General features: G+C 38.8%; 2 protein-coding genes across 2 annotated transcripts; both read right to left on the bottom strand.

Annotated features, from left to right (window-relative positions):
* Window positions 1-2,529: 2,529 nt before the first annotated feature.
* guca1c (guanylate cyclase activator 1C) lies at window positions 2,530-4,857 on the bottom strand. Its single transcript, XM_071917498.2, has 4 exons — window positions 4,663-4,857; window positions 4,061-4,210; window positions 3,484-3,571; window positions 2,530-2,666 (listed from the first exon to the last, which is right to left on the bottom strand). Exons 1-4 carry the CDS (start codon window positions 4,855-4,857, stop codon window positions 2,530-2,532), a joined length of 570 nt encoding a protein of 189 aa, XP_071773599.1.
* A 4,476-nt stretch (window positions 4,858-9,333) lies between these two features.
* Window positions 9,334-16,230, bottom strand: c15h3orf52 (chromosome 15 C3orf52 homolog). The gene is made up of 7 exons (XM_071917526.2): window positions 15,858-16,230; window positions 13,752-13,796; window positions 12,867-12,962; window positions 12,126-12,258; window positions 11,572-11,732; window positions 10,532-10,602; window positions 9,334-10,398 (listed from the first exon to the last, which is right to left on the bottom strand). The coding sequence occupies exons 1-7, from the start codon at window positions 15,966-15,968 to the stop codon at window positions 10,218-10,220; spliced, it is 798 nt and encodes a 265-aa protein (XP_071773627.2). The 5' UTR covers window positions 15,969-16,230; the 3' UTR covers window positions 9,334-10,217.
* Window positions 16,231-17,848: the final 1,618 nt, after the last annotated feature.

Genomic DNA, 17,848 nt, shown 5'->3' with positions numbered 1-17,848 from the left:
GAGTGCTATGTCGAGTCAAAGTCTTATCTTTATTTGATTTACACAACCTGCCATTTTTTTGAGTTTGTAATGGCAACTGACCCATATCATGTACTGTTAAATCATTAACCATGCAGACCAATTTGGATGGCCTTAAATATAAAAGGATAACATGGTTTTCTATTGACTCTCAAGTTCAAAAATGGCCTGATGGATGTCACGTTTTGAAGCTTGGTGTTAAACCAAGGCCAACTTTGTTTAGATTAGGAGGTTATCTTACAGATATGTACTCCCAGTTCTTTTCTTCTCTGTTTGCACATAACATTGCAAAGGTAAAATGAATTTGGCTGAGTAAGGTATCAGTCTGCAACTGAAAGGAAAATCAAGCTTTAGTTTGGTGCTGATATAATAATTTAAAAAAAAAAGGGACAAAGCAGTTTAGGATAAGATGGGTGCAGATGGGCTGGGTGAAATCATTTTTTTATGGGTCCCCCTCCAAACTAAATGATGTTGATGCTGAGGCCCTTTCATGTGTGTGACATGCTCTGGTATTTTCTGCACAGATGGAAATGAATGCTCTGCAGACAGTCTGTCCCTTGGCAGACAAGTTCACAAGAGGAGCCAAAGGGCTGTGTTACTCAAATAAAAAAAACAAAACAAAACATAATCTTAGTTGATCTCACTGAAGAACATAATATAGCTGCTGTCCTGTTTTGCTAGAACTGGGCAGCAGCTCCTAGGTGCAGATGGGATTTAAATTATAATGTAGTGATGTATAATTACGGCTTGACATTTGGGCACCATGCATTGGCCTTCATCCTATGTTTGAAATCTATTAATCTGAATAAGATAATGGTTTATTGGGCCTGATTCCTTAACGTTAATTGACGTGTATCCTATTTTAATTTAACAGAAATAGTTTCTTAATGCTGCTGTCTCATTCCTTGGATCCTCTGTTGAGAAAAGTATAAAATGTACCAACTAAGCTATATTGCCACACTGAATGACTCCATCACATTGTAGGAGTTAAAGGGGTATAGGCATTGATTTTGTTCACGTGTACTGGAAGGTTGTGCAGTGTTTTATAAATGTGAGAGTAACTGAGCTAACTTGGCTCTCCACCAGAGATCTGTTCCCAGCACATCCAATTTAACACTTGGTTGAATTCTACTCACAAGATGGCGCCCTAGAGCAATGTTCCAAACCATGCCTTCTTTATACATTCACTGACCCACATGGAGTGATGCTTCAAAGTGCTATAATGGTTTTTTTTCTTCTTTTCTTTAACACTCTATTTGCCTTTGTCACCCCTTATTAGTTAACACTGTCTTACTCTCCACTATTTGCTGCTGTATTCCCCATCTGCATAACATACTAATTTGTGTGCTACATAAAACAAAATAGATATTATGCTATCCACATGTGATGGATATTTTTTTAGGATGCCATTTTTTTTAGGATGCAATGTGGATACAGGCCTGTGAAATAGACTTCTGTATCTTATTCTGGAGGAAAACTGAATAACCATACATTAAACAATCCATTCTTCCAAAAAAATAATGCAAGGAAACTTTTTAGAAAAAAGAAAAGATTGTATTGATTGTTAAGGCAACATTTTTTTTTAAGCAAAATACAGTAACATTTCAGTAAACGTCATGTACGTGATGACAAACATTTTGCAATCGTTCAATGGTTATTCAGTTAGGATTAAATTTTTATAAAGTGTAGTTTTCATGCAGTTTTTACACAACAATAGCAAGAATGGCAACAACACAAAACAAGATAAAAAATTTACATTGCGCTTACGTTGTGTTTCAGATGTTCCTCACAAATGTAATCACCCATTAAGTGGAATTATTTTGTAATAGAATGAAATTTAGATCCAATTTGGAATAGGAAGTGACCTAGGTGCTTTTTGTAGTGGAGATATTTTTGGAGCAATTATCTGAACTGGATCAATTGGAAGTCAAACGTAAATATGAACACAAATTATCCCAAAGATGTCCAACGACTAAAGTGCCACACTCTGCCTGTCACTTCGTATTCGACAGATCTGCAATCCAAGAACCCAGTACAGCGTTTAATGATCACCAACTGCCTAATTAAGTAACTCAAAAGTGATGTATGCACCTTGTAGGTACGTTGAGCCATCTGTTCGTACCTTGATGGGAACCCGAAAGCAGATGGGCCTCCTCTCACTGAGTCTCTCAGAACATATCACCTGTTAAAGTGTTTTAAACCTTAACAGCAGTGAAGGGCCAGCATGCAGGAGGTGTGAGAGCTCCAGCAGAGCGAAGAGGACCGAGTCTCTGCTTCCCACAGGTGACGTGCAGAGAGATCAGATCGGTAAACAAGTCTTCAGGACTCCTCTTTTTTTTTTTTTCACCCAAATCAGTTCAGCCTGTCCTGACTGAGCTGAGACTTGGGTCTTATCAAGCACTTTTCACTCTTTACTCATCATTGTTGCGTCTTAAAATCCACCGTTATCTTTAGATAGGAAATGATCTTCTCAAACTCTCTATACAGTCCAGCTTGTTAGAAACTGAGGATTCAGTTCACAGCTTTCTTCTGTTGACCATTGACGATGATTTCCAGCACGTTGGTAAGATCCATCATTTTGGTGAGCATTTCCATGATGTCAGGATGCTCCTTTGCTCCGCTGATGAACTCCTCCAGCGTCAGCTCACCTGAGGAAACACATAGCAAAGATGAACAATCACATCTTTGTATTTTAAATGTTTGGGTTTGCAGAGGTGAGAAGACTTGGCTTGATGCATGAATAGAATACTTGAGATTTGACTTGACTTGGGTTCATGTGACTTGGGGCTTGATTTTGACTTGTACTATGATGACCTGGGTTAGATCTTGTGTTGGTGAAAATTACTTAGATTGAAAGTTATGAGAATTTCAATTGTTTTCTGAAATTGTATGGAATGATTGAACTTATTGAAGTTGAAATTGCTAATACTCACGATGCTCAAACTCATGATTTTGCTCTTACCAAGTTTTTATCCTATTAAAACAATATTGCATTGACAAGTCTTTTAAGTTTTTTAAGATATTAAATTGATATTGGACTCTTGATTTGTTCTGACCTGACTTGGTGTTCTACATTTAGACTTGAGACTTGACTAGAGACTTGACATTAATGACATGGACTTGACTTGGTAATCTACATTTAGACTTGAGATTTGACCTGAGATTTGACCTCAACACTTGAGACTGACTTGGGACTCGAGCAAAGTTGACTTGGCCACACCTCTGTGGGTTTGTCATAATGGAGGATATTCTATTGTGTATATGGGACAAATCATAAATTTGAAAATTGCGTGTTTATCAACTTCTCGTTGCCAACAAACTCATTCCCATCAATGCAATATTTCACTCTTAACACCAGAAGTATCTGAGCACAACTTTACATGCCTGGTATTACCAACCAGGAAAACATTGTTGGTTTTATGTTGAGAAATTGTCTCTTTGACAAGAGTCGAAGATATTCCTTACCTTCTCCATTGACATCAATCTTCTCGTATACAAGAGTCACTATCTCTTCTGGTGGGATGTCATAACTCCTGGTGATATCTTGAATAGCCTGGTAGAACAGTTTATTCAGTTAATTGGGTTAAACATACATAGGACTTTAATAACTTGATATAAAGTTGTGCACATTCAACGATCTCACAGCTTCTGGCTTTTTGCCTGCGGGACTAACCAGGAGACTGAATAATGGAATGATGTTATGCTAATATCCTTTTAATAATAGAATTTAATACTCCTACTACTACTACTACTACCACCACTACTACTACTAAAAAAATGTTTATGTAGTCTGTGAGGTGATTACTGACTAACTGTGTTAGTCAGTGAATTAGGCTATGGCTGTTTTTAGACTCAGGATTACATAAGAAACCCCCTGGATTATCTCTCGTGTCTAGTTCATGGCAAGTTAAACCTTTTTCTACCTTTTCAGAGTTAAGCTTTACAATTCAGGGAACAGTGACAAGAGGCGAGAGAGACTATAAGCTGCCCGGGGCCCTAGATCTGTGAAACTCTCCTGATGCAACGTTAAAAGAAAACACACCTTAAATATCGTCTCCATTTCTTCCTTGTCGATTTTTCCATTTCCATCTTGATCGAAGAGCTTGAAGTACCACTTTAGTTTCTGGTTTATTGCTCCTTTCAGTAATAAACTTATGGCTGCAATATATTCCACAAAGTCTATATATCCATCCTGCAAAAGAAGAGATAAAAGAGACAGTTAGGGAGAGGGCTATAAATGCCTATGCTCTTACTGCAACAAGAGCACCAATAGTAGATTTCAGTTCTTGAACTCATGCAAGAGAGATTGGATCATTCTAAGCAGAGGGTTGTTCACTGTAGTAACATATTTAAGGGTAATTCAATTATGGGGAAATTAGAACAGTTAGTTACATATAAATCATACACCTATAATGTGCCATTTATAATCCTTCATCCTAAACTTATTTTAAGAGCTCATGGGTCACAGTTGATCATGACAGTCTTGAGAAGATTTTAACCTCTGTTGATCCCTCCTAACATGTCAGAAATCGCCATTATCGCTCATAGCTCCTTTTAAAGTGTTAAAGTTTCCATGTAAAACCATTTGAAATTGAGCACCGATGCTCAACTGACCCAACTCCTCACTATCAGGCATTATCTTACCCCGTCCATGTCAAAGGTGAGGAAGACCTGGTCCACATAGCTGCTGGCCTCCTCCGTCATGCCATTCATTTCCAGCATGGTCTTGAGCTCAAACAGCGTGATGAGGCCCGACGGAGACTCCTTCATGAACTTGTTGTACCAGTGGTGCATGTCCTGCTCCAGGATGTCGTCCAGGTTGGAGCCGTGGGCGCCCATGATTCCTCCAGAGGTGAGACAGTTCTGCCCAGGGAAAACTGGTTCAGAGAGCTGGCTGAGAAGCAGGGGACAGTTGAGGACGACGGTAGTAGGTAGTAGAGTCAGGCAGCACTGAGCCTGGCTGAAACTTCATGCAACGAAAGCCTTAATCTTTAAGTCTTCTGACTGCCAAAAGGAGAGATAACCCTTTAATGGGATAAGTGCTGAAGTCTTCCAAGAACCTTGGGACATCTCTGACACGCACTACGCTGGATAGCAGTGGGATTGGATGGTTATATGGACTCGGTTGGGGTCTAGTGTGCATGGACGGCCTCTCCCTCATCTTGAACTCTTGCCTCCTGGAGGATTACGATGTTTCGTTGAAGAGCTTTGCCTTGAATGTCAGCATCGCCCACACACTCAGGGTAGACAGCTGCAAGTTTGATTGACATATTTCTGTTTCAGTATTGATTTTTGTACTATTTATTTTGATTTTTTATTTTCTTCTTTAGAGGAAAGATGTGTAAGATGTTTATACGTGCCATATTTTTTGTAATCTCATCTGTGTGATCTGTAAATGTATTTATAGATATATTCTGTATAGGTGAATTGTAGATGGACAACATGCATTCTATGTTTTCAGTATTGTAACTTTTGTTTGATCGCTTTGTTTCACAGTGTCTTGTAAGCCTATGTGGGCTGAGCACCAGTATGGTGTATGACACTATAATAAAATAAAATCAATCAATCAATATGTGCAAATAAATAATCTTAATCTAAACTTTCCCAGATATACCTACTGACCAAGACTATTATAGACTTCTACTCAACTGGGATTCCCGAGGCGCAGGTGATTAATTCGGGGAATTCCTTGTGTAATGGATTTATCCTCTTTACTATTATAGATAACATGAAGGGGGACTTAAGGATATTTCTGAGCTACAAGTAACACATGAAACCTATTATAGAAATTCTATTTTTGCTTTTCCATACGTTGTTACATACCAGAAATAAAGTCCTATATATCAGAATATGAAATAATCAGGAAGAACAATCAGAATATGAAATAAACAATAATCACACACATGTACAATGTTCACTATTTTATTTACAAGTGAATAAAGTGATTTTTTTTGTTTGTTTTTGCTAGATTTAAGTTATGAGGACTGAGAGCCTTTCATTCCAAGTCGCCCTTGTAGCTGTCAAATTCATTTTTCAGTTAAAATGGTGTCCAATACTAAGAAACAAAAGCTAAAAATAGAAATGAGTGAACATATTATCATTATGAAGGGTAAATATAGGTCTAACCTTCATTTTTGCTGATAGGCCAGACCAAAGAAGGCTACTGCTGGTCCCAGGTCAGCCTCTGGAGGGGCCACAGTGTGAGGGATGCTGCGGCAGTGCACATCATATTGGGAGTTTGTGCTGTTTTGCAGTAAAATAATACAGACAGACAAAATGTGAATGGTAACTGCAGAGTGTTATTTCTTGCCATTCACTGGATTCATGTCATTGTTGACTTAAACATACATGGTCAAAAACTATAAACTGAGTTTTTAACATGGCCTTAGGAATCTCTGCACTGCATTGTTAAAATGGAAAAAGTTAACAATTTGTCCTGAAAATGTTGAAAAAAATTATAAAAATTAAAATTATAAAAATAAATTCAAAAACATATTTTTTCACTTGAATCAAGATACTTCACAGATATCCATCTGCAATGAAATTATACTCTAAGCATTTTGCACACATTTTTGTACAAAAACATAGATAATTGTCACTTTCATGATACACCAACTCAAGTCTTTCTCATAGCATATTTGGCATTGTACATATTTAGTACATTTTACTCCATGACTGAGTTTGGGTTTATATAAATACATAAATAGCTGGCACTACTCTAGAACGGATAAATCCACGTTTAACCAGCGCTGCTGACCTATGAAGACCTTTTGCTCTCGAAAAGACGGTGGCTGACCTGTGTGTAGCTCTGCATGACCTGTTTCAGAGGATCATCTGCATAGAAACTACTCAGCAAAGGCTTTCCTATACAAGAGAAGCAGAGCACTGTTTAAACCAACCAGGATATCAAAGCTCGGCGTGCTTGTTATAGCAAATCTCCCTTTAGACGATTAACAATTCTCAAAACAGGATTAAGAAGGTGGACCAGTTACCTCAGACAGGACTGGCAGCTAATATCTATTAGCCTATCAGGTGTATACAACCTAGATCTATTCTCCTGTGACTGTCTAGTGCCATGGCACATGATCTGTCACTGCTGCCAACCTCTTCAAACCCAGAAACTGTTTACTTTGAGCCAGTATTTAAAGAGACACAAAGGCAGGACACAAGATACAGTAAAGAGTGGCTAAAGTAAACCCTGCTTGTACAGTCTAAATCGATAATTTGAATATAAATAGAGCTGATGCTGTTTATTCTTGCTGAGATGCAATATTTGCAATGTGTGAGCTGGGTTTCAAGGTGCAGGTGGTGTGATTGGGTTTAATGTATGATACTGATGAAATCTCTTGGATCTCACTGATGCACTTGTTTAAACTTAACCTTTTGACCAGCATGTGACTGTCACGCTGCAGAAAAGACTTTTAGGACTCACTGTGGTGAACACGACAACATTTACATCCCACTTCAAATACAGTGGGTCAAGAAACTTCCTCTCTCTTGTTTCGTTTGGGTAAGTTGACTCAGGATAAAAAAAAATGCTGAATATTTCCTATCATATATTATGGAGAATTAGTATATCATATTCATAATATTCTCATTTCAAAGTGATTCTGTCTTTTAAGCTAAATTACTCAATATAGGTCTCTTCAGTATATCTCAATGGTGTTGGGTTAAGTCTGTCAAAATTCTCCATTGGGCACACTGTATTTTTATGTGTCATGTACGTAGGTGATAATTTATCTTTATTTGAAACTCGAGGAAATGGACTCTGCTATTCATAAGCAAACCTCATATTTTACACTATTCTTGGGTATTGGAATTATTTCAGAGTCCACCTTAGGTAGGAAGGTTAGCTGACCCTTAGTAAGTTATAGGGACTCTAATAACTCAACAAGATCTGAGCTATGTGCCAAATACCAACAAATTAATTGTTCAAGGTTTGGATAGTGGAAAGCACCTGACAAAGTATGAGAGATAAAAACCTTATACATCTGAGTGCAACATCCTGGCATTTACATAAAGGGTCTGGATTATGGAAATGTAATTATCTTAATCAAATCATTACCATCAACAATAATCAGATGTATTCTTACCAGAAACATAAGTTGATAACATTTTTTTAAAAAATGACTACATGGCAATTAGTGACTCAGTTGGCTTAAGCTTCCCAAAAGAAGGCTGTATTGTTTTCCATCACGTTTTATAAAGACTGCAGCCAACTGGAAATGAGGACTAATAAATAACCGAATGGCTCCTTGCGGCGAGACAATTTGGCATAAAGATTAATCACATCTGTAATCTTATTAGAGGATAGACATGTTTATATGATCGCTGCCAGGAGACAGATTGCCGACTGACACACTGGCATAGTTCTAATTGCTAAACTTAGAACATACTGCCAGTACTATTACCTGGAATCATCTACTACAAATACTACCAAGAAGAAAATTATAAATATAAATGTGAAGTGCAACTACACATGCATAAACAGAGAAAGAGAGAGGGAGGGAGAGGCCAGTCACGCCTTAAGATGGTCTCACACTTGCACATGGAACATGCACTCCCTCTACTGATCAGTCATGAGGACTATTAAAAATACAGTAGGGTAAATGAGAAAGAGTACTAGGCCTACTGTATATATCACAAAAATATATCAAAAAGATTCATAAACAGACTTGAAACTTCATTGTGCAAAATGTAATGCATTTGAAAGTTGAGAAAAACTAAAATGGGAGCGTGTATACACTCCTTACCAAATACAGATTGTAAATATACTGCATAAGGTTTGGCATGGTGTACAGCACATGTAGTTGTATATGGGTATGCATAGCTTTCAGAGTCGAGCTAAAAAAGGATCACACACAGAACTTGAATGGATAGAAACACAGAAATCTAATGGGAATGACTGTTCTGTCCACTCTATTTCTGTAGATAGAAAGGACACTTCCTAGTGCATCATGGTAATTTCCTTTGGTTCACCTAACATGGCTTCCATAGAGTTTTGATAATGTTGTCCAAAGAGGTTTTATGTGTGGACAGAACATGAGACCCAGAAAGTTAGAATGTTCATGACAACTGCCACTGGAACATTCATTTAAATGATGTCGTTGCCATGGTAACACACGAGCATTCTGAGTCTCATGCACCAAATCAACACGACAACATTATCGAGCATTCCATGGCAGCCATTGTTAAGTGTGCCAAGCCAAAATTTGACCATTCAAGACTTGAATGGGAATGACTGCTCTATCCATTCAAATTCTATGTGATCGCTCCAGCAAGCTAATTTTCCTATCGAGTTCTCTAGGGCTAATTTTCCTATGAAGCTCTCTAGGCTAATTTTGTTATAGCATTCTACAGGAAAATTTGGGGTTTGAAACTTCTGTCTGAAGCAGAATAACGACAGAGATATGCAAAAAACATTAAAATGTCTGTATTTCCATTTAAAAAACATTTGAATTAACAGCTCATTCAGCCACAGGTTTTCTTATATGCACAAAAGCTCATATATAAAATCACAGTGAAAGTCAAGGAGTGAATATAAAAACATTAATTACAACACTGACATTGCTTCCAATACTCTATTAATAGACTTGCAGTCGGTAGTGGTAGTAGTACATTGAAATCTGAAATATAATGTAACATAATTAATCTCGAGAACATGAGAAACCCCAATACAGGAAGTGCAGTCTCTGGTCAGTCAGCCCACAGGTTGACAGTCATCAGTCCCTTGTCATGACAAGTCCTGCATTGCTGACTGATTCCCTTGAGAAAAGTCTGATAAAGCGTGGGAACAGAGTGGTTATGAAAAGCTTGCCAAGCACAATGAAAGCATCCATACAACATACAGTAACGTTGTGTTTGTCTTCATGTCAAAAGACTGGAAATATGACTGGAAGCATGTGGCCAGCAGCTTCCTGTGGTAAAGAAGCATCATATGATGAATTTCTACTCACGGTAGAATCACACAGAAGACTGACAACTCACATGCTACTTTTTACCCACCTAAGGGACTTCAAAGCTTACTAACTATCTCACCTACCACGGCAAAGAATGCAAAATACAGTCAGTTTTGAGGATGAGTCAAATTTTGCCAACAAATCATTCATTCAAACCAAATCAGTTGTGGTTTGCAGTACATGAATACAGTTGGACTGATAAGAAGTAGGGAAGCTAAGAGAACATTTCTCTCCCATTTCTTAGAACATGTTTAGGGAAAGTGGGTCGATGTACATCGGCTCCGTCTCTGGCTCCTGGTCGTAGAGAAACTGTCTGAACACGTTGTACACCACCTCCCGACTCAGCGTGAACTTTTCCAGCTGATCGTGCTCTGCAGGCATGAGAAACTTCAGCCGGTACTGTGCAACGACTGAGCCGTTACTGTGGGGAGAGTGAAACACACTGATGCACTAAAGCTCAAACACATTTTGCCTGTAAAGTAAAAATGACAAAAAAAAAGAGCAGGAGCAGATGTGATTGTGAGTTCTAACTACGCAGTGCAGTGTGTGTTTACCTGAAAGCATATACTTCAGCTGTGGAGAAGTATCGGCCCAGAGCAGGGGAGGATCTGTAGAGGTCAGCCAGCTGGGTGGGGCAGAGAAGATAAACAAAGGAGACAATAGGAGTGAATAGGTTTGGCTGATACTAACGTACTTTCACTGCCTTGAGAGCTTTATTCTGCTAGTAAAGCCATGTAAAGTAATTTCTCAGCACCACAGTGTACAGTATGAGCTAATTTCAATAAACAAAAATATGACTTGTAGATATTGAGAGCTTTCAGGTCCTCGGCTCTTGGCAGCAATGGCTGTCAACTGCTGGTCATGTTTCTAAACGTATGAATTCTCAACAGTACGGAATAGATGTCAATTTCTGTACTGTTTTTAACTTGGAACTGAAAGCTTCACCACTGATACATGTGATGGATTTTGAGTTTAGATAAAGTAAGCATAGCTAGCTAATCATAGTATCTGGTCAGTTAACCATCACTGTCGTAAACACAGCCGATTTTCACACTAGAAACATATCTAGTAATGTTTGCGTTAGTAGTGGCTAACATTATGTTGTTCTGCTAAATGGCTATAGTTCGCTAGCTAAAGCCAACAAACAACTTGTTTGGGTTAACTGAGTTAGCTTTAGCTAAAACTCGTAGAGTCACAGTAACCTTAATTTGGAAACAAATCTACCTTAACATGACTATTCATTTTTACTATTAACGTTAATGAACTGACCTACTCCCACACCACAAGCTTTGTCAGGTATCTCTTTTTGTGCCCGGTTGTTATATATTTAGCCATCACTTGTGCCCAGCCAATTCTCCACTGGACCTCCACGATGGAGCCATAAGTGGTTGCTAGCATGGTGTGGAACTGCAAAGCCTCTATAGTTTGAAAGACTACATTCAAAATGACGATACAAAAGCCAATAAGCTAGTGGTTGGCAGCTGAATCCACAGATTCTATATTAATGTACTATATATTGAATGTCAATTATTAACCAATTAATGTAAATTCATTAATGACATTATTTGAAATACATAACCAATTTGAGACAAACCTTTTCTTGAAGTTCAGCGGAGAGGGCTTGGCTCTGATTGGAAGAAGGAGTGAGCAGCTCTGCTGTGAAGATCTGATTGGTCAGTCGGAAGCTTCCATTGAAATACCGAGGGATTTCAAATGACGAAGGGTCGTACTTCTCATCCACATCCTCATGGATCACTGCTCAAAGAGAGACTGGGTCAAGGCCTCAAATCTGAATATGCTGATGTCTGTTCAGTACTTAGAATGCACTTAGAATTATGTTGTTAAACATTATCATTATATTATTTTAGACTTATAAAATGATCCTCAAGCTCGGTGCACCAAGTGTGTTAATATTATATTCTTGCAGAGTGTTATGTAATCAAGCACTTCCACTTTGACCCTTACCTGGCCATGAACTTGTGACGTGTGCTTGAAAACATAATAAATGGCTTTGTTATGGATCAAAGTCAGAAACCATTTCTTAAAGTAGATGAACAGAAGTATTTGACCTCCTACCTGACCTCTCAAACTGTTTATGCCTTTAACATTTAATAACTTGAACATATTTAACATTCCTGGAAACGTTACCTGAGCACACGGCCAGTGAGATCGCAATCACAACAGCGATGAGGAAAAAGATGAAGATGATGACCATCCACAGTCTGACTTTCCAGAAGATGACTTCATTCAGATCTGTCTTTATCTTGCACACTGAGCTAATCTGGAAGTGTTGTGAGATTAAATATAATTTAGTGAACATGCAATAGTACTGCAGCACATTGACAATCACTGTAGATTTACCAAGATGGAACATTTTCGCAAGAATTGTAGAAATCAAACATACTGATTTGTATACAATAGCAGTTTGTTCTGTAAAAAATACCACACTTTAAAAGGAATACATTAACTTTTATAATTTTAATCTGATATTTTGTTTGCCAGGCTCAACGTGAGGAAAAGTGTCTTAATTGTACTTCACTGAGCCAAAAAACAGCACAGTCAGCAGTCCTCATTAATACCAATGGGTACTAATGGGGCATGCAGCTTGTAATATCATCTGGATTCAGTAAGTAATGCTAACAGTGCTGACAAACAGTATCTAGAGTTGCTGAAAGACAAGTGTAGAACTGTTCATTATATGACAAGCGCCTGGTAAAGAAAAAGAACAATTCAAGGTATCCATTTAAGTTGTTGTAGCTGATTAGTCACTTTTCTTGTTCAGGGGATGAATGGGAAAAGGACACAGGAAGTTAGGATAATGATTGCTATATAATATAATATATATAATAGACCCTATCAAAAGACATTTTGTACTAAAGGCTTTCAAACCTGTTCTTGAGTGTGTGTGTTGGCTGAAGCTAAGAAGGGCTCCTGAGCCTCTGCTGCATGTCCAGAGGGGTGTGTATCCCCATTGCTGCCAGGAAACTGACGAAGAAAAAAAAAACATCAGACACATGTCAATTTCCACAGCCTTACAAAACGCTCTCTTTACCGTAAATATAACCAGTACTCGATGGAGAAAATGGTGCGTTGATTGGTCAAATTTCCAAGAAACCAAACCCAAAGCCAGAGCGTTTGACCTGCACTTTTTCAAGAGTAAGTGTGATTGTGCAAACTGTGTCTCCTTTCAGCTGAGAACAAGCAATTAACTAAAATACAAGCTTGTTAGGTCATTTTGCCACAATGATAAGTTTCTACACATTTAAAGGGAGATATCATCTTAAACAGAATTCACGTTACTCCATGAATCCTGGACAGATCAATATTTATGAACATGAACTGAACAAAAATAGAAACAAGACCATAATCTGCAACGTCTTCAAGGGATACTTTTAAATCCAAATGAGATTCATTTCACAGTAGCGCTAGCTCTTCTGAATCAGAATATATGCTGATATGCTCTTGATGACATATGGCTTGGAGTCAGAAGGGCCTAAGTGACATTTTGGATGAAAATTAGTTGTAAAGGAGTTTGACCAAATGTGATTTAAGTAACAAAACATGGAAAATTCAAATTGGACTTAGGCTAATCTAAGGAGGGTTTAGGAGTTTTTACTCACAAACTTAGACTAGACTATCCAACATCATAGTGAACAACATGTTAATTTTGTTTTGGGGTGGATTTTGCTTCAGTTCATGTTTACTGCAATGCACAATAATGACAATCCCCTCAAGAAAAGTTAAAATATCACTAAATGGGTATTGAGAGCTCACCTGTTTACTACTGTAGGCCAGACCTTCTCCATTAGCTGCTGTCACCTATAAGCAGTCAAACATTGGGGAACATTACTATGAAATCTCAATCTTATCATAATCTTACAAATATCAATCTAAGAGACTTTTATTTTTTATTTTTCAGATTCAGGAAAAATCTGTGGAAAGGAAATGGTAATATGTGAGAAAAAACTGTAACTGCCCTATTCAAGATACATTTTTGGCTTACTATGTGTACTGTTTGATGGTGAAAAAATGTTCTTGGCAATAATGAAATACTGGCCGGTTCAAATGTTGTTCCCTTGTTTGCACTTTGGTTTACAACACACCTGCAATAACTGATACTCGTGGTCAAAGCTATGAACCTTATAATGGCAGAAGTTTATTGGCAGGCAAGTTAATGTGATGAAAGAAGATTGTTTGGATAATAAAGTGCAGCCAAATGAAATAACTTAAATTTTAACATAGTTTCATGATAAAGCAAGTTAATATGCAATCATGCAACTTTATAGCCAACAGCCAACTGCAGTGGTTCCCAAAGTGGGGTCTGGGGACCACCTGGGTTCCCCTGAGGGTTTCTCTGGGGTCACACAGTGAAATGAAGAACTGTGTCATTTCACTGTTATTTCACCTCTTACACTTTGGCCCAGTGACAAGAGAATGCATAATAATTATTGTTTTGATCAGAGGTTTCCTGTTCCCCATCTATACTGAACAAAAATATAAACCCAACACTTTTGTTTTTGCTCCCATTTTTCATGAGTTGAAATAAAAGATATAAGACTTTTTCTATGGACACAAAAGGCTTATTTCTCTCAAATTTTGTTCACAAATTTGTTTAAATCCGTGTTAGTGAGCACTTCTCCTTTGCCAAGATAATCCATCCACCTGACAGGTGTGGCATATCAAGATGCTGATTAAACAGCATGATTATTGCACAGGTGTGCCTTGGGCTGGTCACAATAAAAGGCTGCTCTAAAATGTGCAGAACAACACAATGCCACAGGTGTCACAAGTTTTGACTGCAGGAATGTCCACCAGAGCTCATGTTGCAGCATGATAATGCACGGCCCCGTGTTGCAAGGATCTGTACACAATTCCTGGAAGCTGAAAACATCCCAGTTCTTGCATGGCCTACATACTCACCAGACATGTCACCCATTGAGCATGTTTGGGATGCTCTGGATCGGCGTGTACGACAGCGTGTTCCAATTCCTGCCAATATCCAGCAACTTCACACAGCCATTGAAGAGGAGTGGACCGACACTCCACAGGCCACAATCAACAACCTGATCAACTCTATGCGAAGGAGATGTGTCGCACTGCATGAGGCAAATGGTGGTCACACCAGATACTGACTGGTTTTCAAAAAATGCATATCTGTAGCCCTAGTCATGTGAGATCCATAGTTCAGTGCCTAATAAATGTCTTTTTTCAAGATAAAACTGCACATTTTAGAGCGGCCTTTTATTGTGACCAGCCCAAGGCACACCTGTGCAATAATCATGCTGTTTAATCAGCATCTTGATAAAGATCTTGATGAAGATTTGTTCATACTAAATCATATCTAATAACATCTTCTCAGATGGGGTTCCTTAATTGGGACACAATCTTATCAAATGGAGGCCTTGGCATTAAATGTGGGAGCGTCTAACCACATTCCCACTGACTGAATCAATCCCTAGTGAAATAAAACTATAACCTATAATATTCCTATAATATTCCTATGGGGACTTGTAGTGTGTCTGTAGTAGGGCCTACTCAATAGTGAGTTTATGGTTACATTATCATACTTGAAAGTATTTATCTCTGTGGTTTTCAGATTTTCTGTGGTATATTTTTTGGCAGCTGCATGAAACTTTAAAGTTTTACTATAGTCTCCTTCTAAACTTTATTATGTAGTCTTGTTTTTCGTAAGGACATGAACGCAGGTGATAGAGGTTTATGGTGCCCAATACTTTGCAAATGTCAGCTTATCATTATTATATTACTATTGCTATTATAGCTATGGCTCGGGGTGCGGCTCAACTCTTAAACCACAAACTCGCACTGATCTAGTCAATTCTATTAATTGATTTTAACAATAATTATACGATTATAACTCACCTGTTCATTAGGCAAGTATGCAGCTCCGTCATTGCCGTTGCCATTCCTATGAATGGGCTGTAGCTCAATGTCAATGTCCCTGTTGGGTTTGCTTCCCACTCCCAATGCCATGGGAAATATTTGTGACTTCTGGCTGCCTGTCCCAACCCGGAACTAACCCTGTTTATTACTTTTAATAATGCGACCGCGCTGTCAGGGGGACCGTAAACATCCCAACTACAGTACATGCAGTAATTTGACTATTCAAACACAAAAAAAAAGTCACCTAGCGAGTTGACATGTTCAGCTAGCTCGTGTTAAAGTTGCTAACAAGTGTTGATACTTCCTTCCCAGTCTTAACCCTTCGTCCTCTCCTGCCAGGTGAGTTTCTTCAAGTTTCAGTGCCGCTGACGTCGGAAGGCGTTGTCAGGCAAGACACTGGGGGAGGAAACGTTCACTGACATGACGAAGGACACAAATCTCACATTTCTTGCCGCAAACATAGCCCAGCTGTCTGCAACACGATTCATTAGCTGGTTAACATTGGTGATAATACGCTATGCAGTAAAATGTACGTAAATTCCACCGCTGCAGAGTTCTGTGTGGGCACGTGGGTGAGTGAGTTGCTATGCAACTGGTTATCAGTTTTGCTGGCAAAGGTATGTAGAGGTATTAAAGGTATTTGCACACCATGATATGTGATCCACTTCTTTCCAGATTAAAGCGCCTCGAGGCTTTTTGTCATTACTGAAAACCTGCTTAAAGGTAAAATACCTGTTTAAATGTGTTCTGTAATCCACCATTCATGTAATCCACCGAATTACTCAAACTAGCGCAGCTGTAATCAGAGTGATGTCTTTGCCAAGATGTGTGGCATGATAATTTACTCCAGTTAATCATTATCAATTTCAAGATATGTAAAATAGATGTTTAATACCTAATTCATCAACCAGCCAGCTACCAGCTATTTCAGGCTAACAGGGTATCTGCAGGGTGTTGACAGGGTTGCCGTGTGGTGAAATTTCTGTCTTTCAAAACCCAGTTTTTGACCTTTTTAGAAAAAAAAAGCTCCCCACCCATTGGAATTTCAAGATACATGTTATCATCATGGTTGTTCATTTCTTATCATAAATAGACCTAAAATTCATACATACATACATACATAACAACTTAACAAGTCCTAGAACTTTATTCAAACAAAAAGGAAACGTTTCTGAAGAGTTAACTGAAGTGCAGTGCATGCTGGGACGTCTGCTAGTGACTAGATTACTTGATATGCCTTTAACTTTACTGATTTTTTTCTTTTTCTTTTAATAGAGACCCCCAACATTTTGTGATTAACGTAATGCCATTACACGTAATCACTTTTCAGACCTGGCCAAACATTGAGAGAATATTTGCCAAATTTTCGGAATAATCTTTTTTTAATTTTGTTTTTTCAAATTCAAACCAATGCCAATAATCCTCTCAGCAAGGATACATTGTGTGTTTAAAAGATCAGATAGAGCTGAAATGTCAAGATATCAGAGGGGCTCAGTTTCACACAGAATCCCCTTATAAGATATAATAACATCAAATCCACGTCTCCTCAGATCCTGGTGAACTTCTACCGCTGCACCATCGAGAGCATCCTTACCAACTGCATCACAGTTTGGTATGGCAACTGCTCTGTCTCGGACCGGAAAGCACTGCAGAGGGTGGTAAAAACTGCCCAACGCATCACCAGTACTCCACTCCCTGTACATCGAGACTGTCCACCTCAAGCGGTGCCTGCGGAGGGCGCGCAGCATCGTCAGGGACACCTCACACCCCGGCCGCAGACTGTGTGCCCTCCTCCCCTCTGGGAGGCGCTACAGGAATCTCCGTTCCAGGACCAGCAGGCTCAGGAACAGCTTCTTCCCCTCAGCTGTCACCTTACTGAACTCTGCACCACGGTGATAGCATGGGTGATAGTCCCCATCCCCGGATACCTCCCCATCCCCCCACCTCACCCCACCGGGACCCCCCCCCCA

The sequence above is a fragment of the Centroberyx gerrardi genome, chromosome 6 (assembly GCF_048128805.1).
Source record: "Centroberyx gerrardi isolate f3 chromosome 6, fCenGer3.hap1.cur.20231027, whole genome shotgun sequence".
Taxonomy (NCBI): domain Eukaryota; kingdom Metazoa; phylum Chordata; class Actinopteri; order Beryciformes; family Berycidae; genus Centroberyx; species Centroberyx gerrardi.
This window is presented reverse-complemented; position numbering and strand designations above follow the sequence as displayed.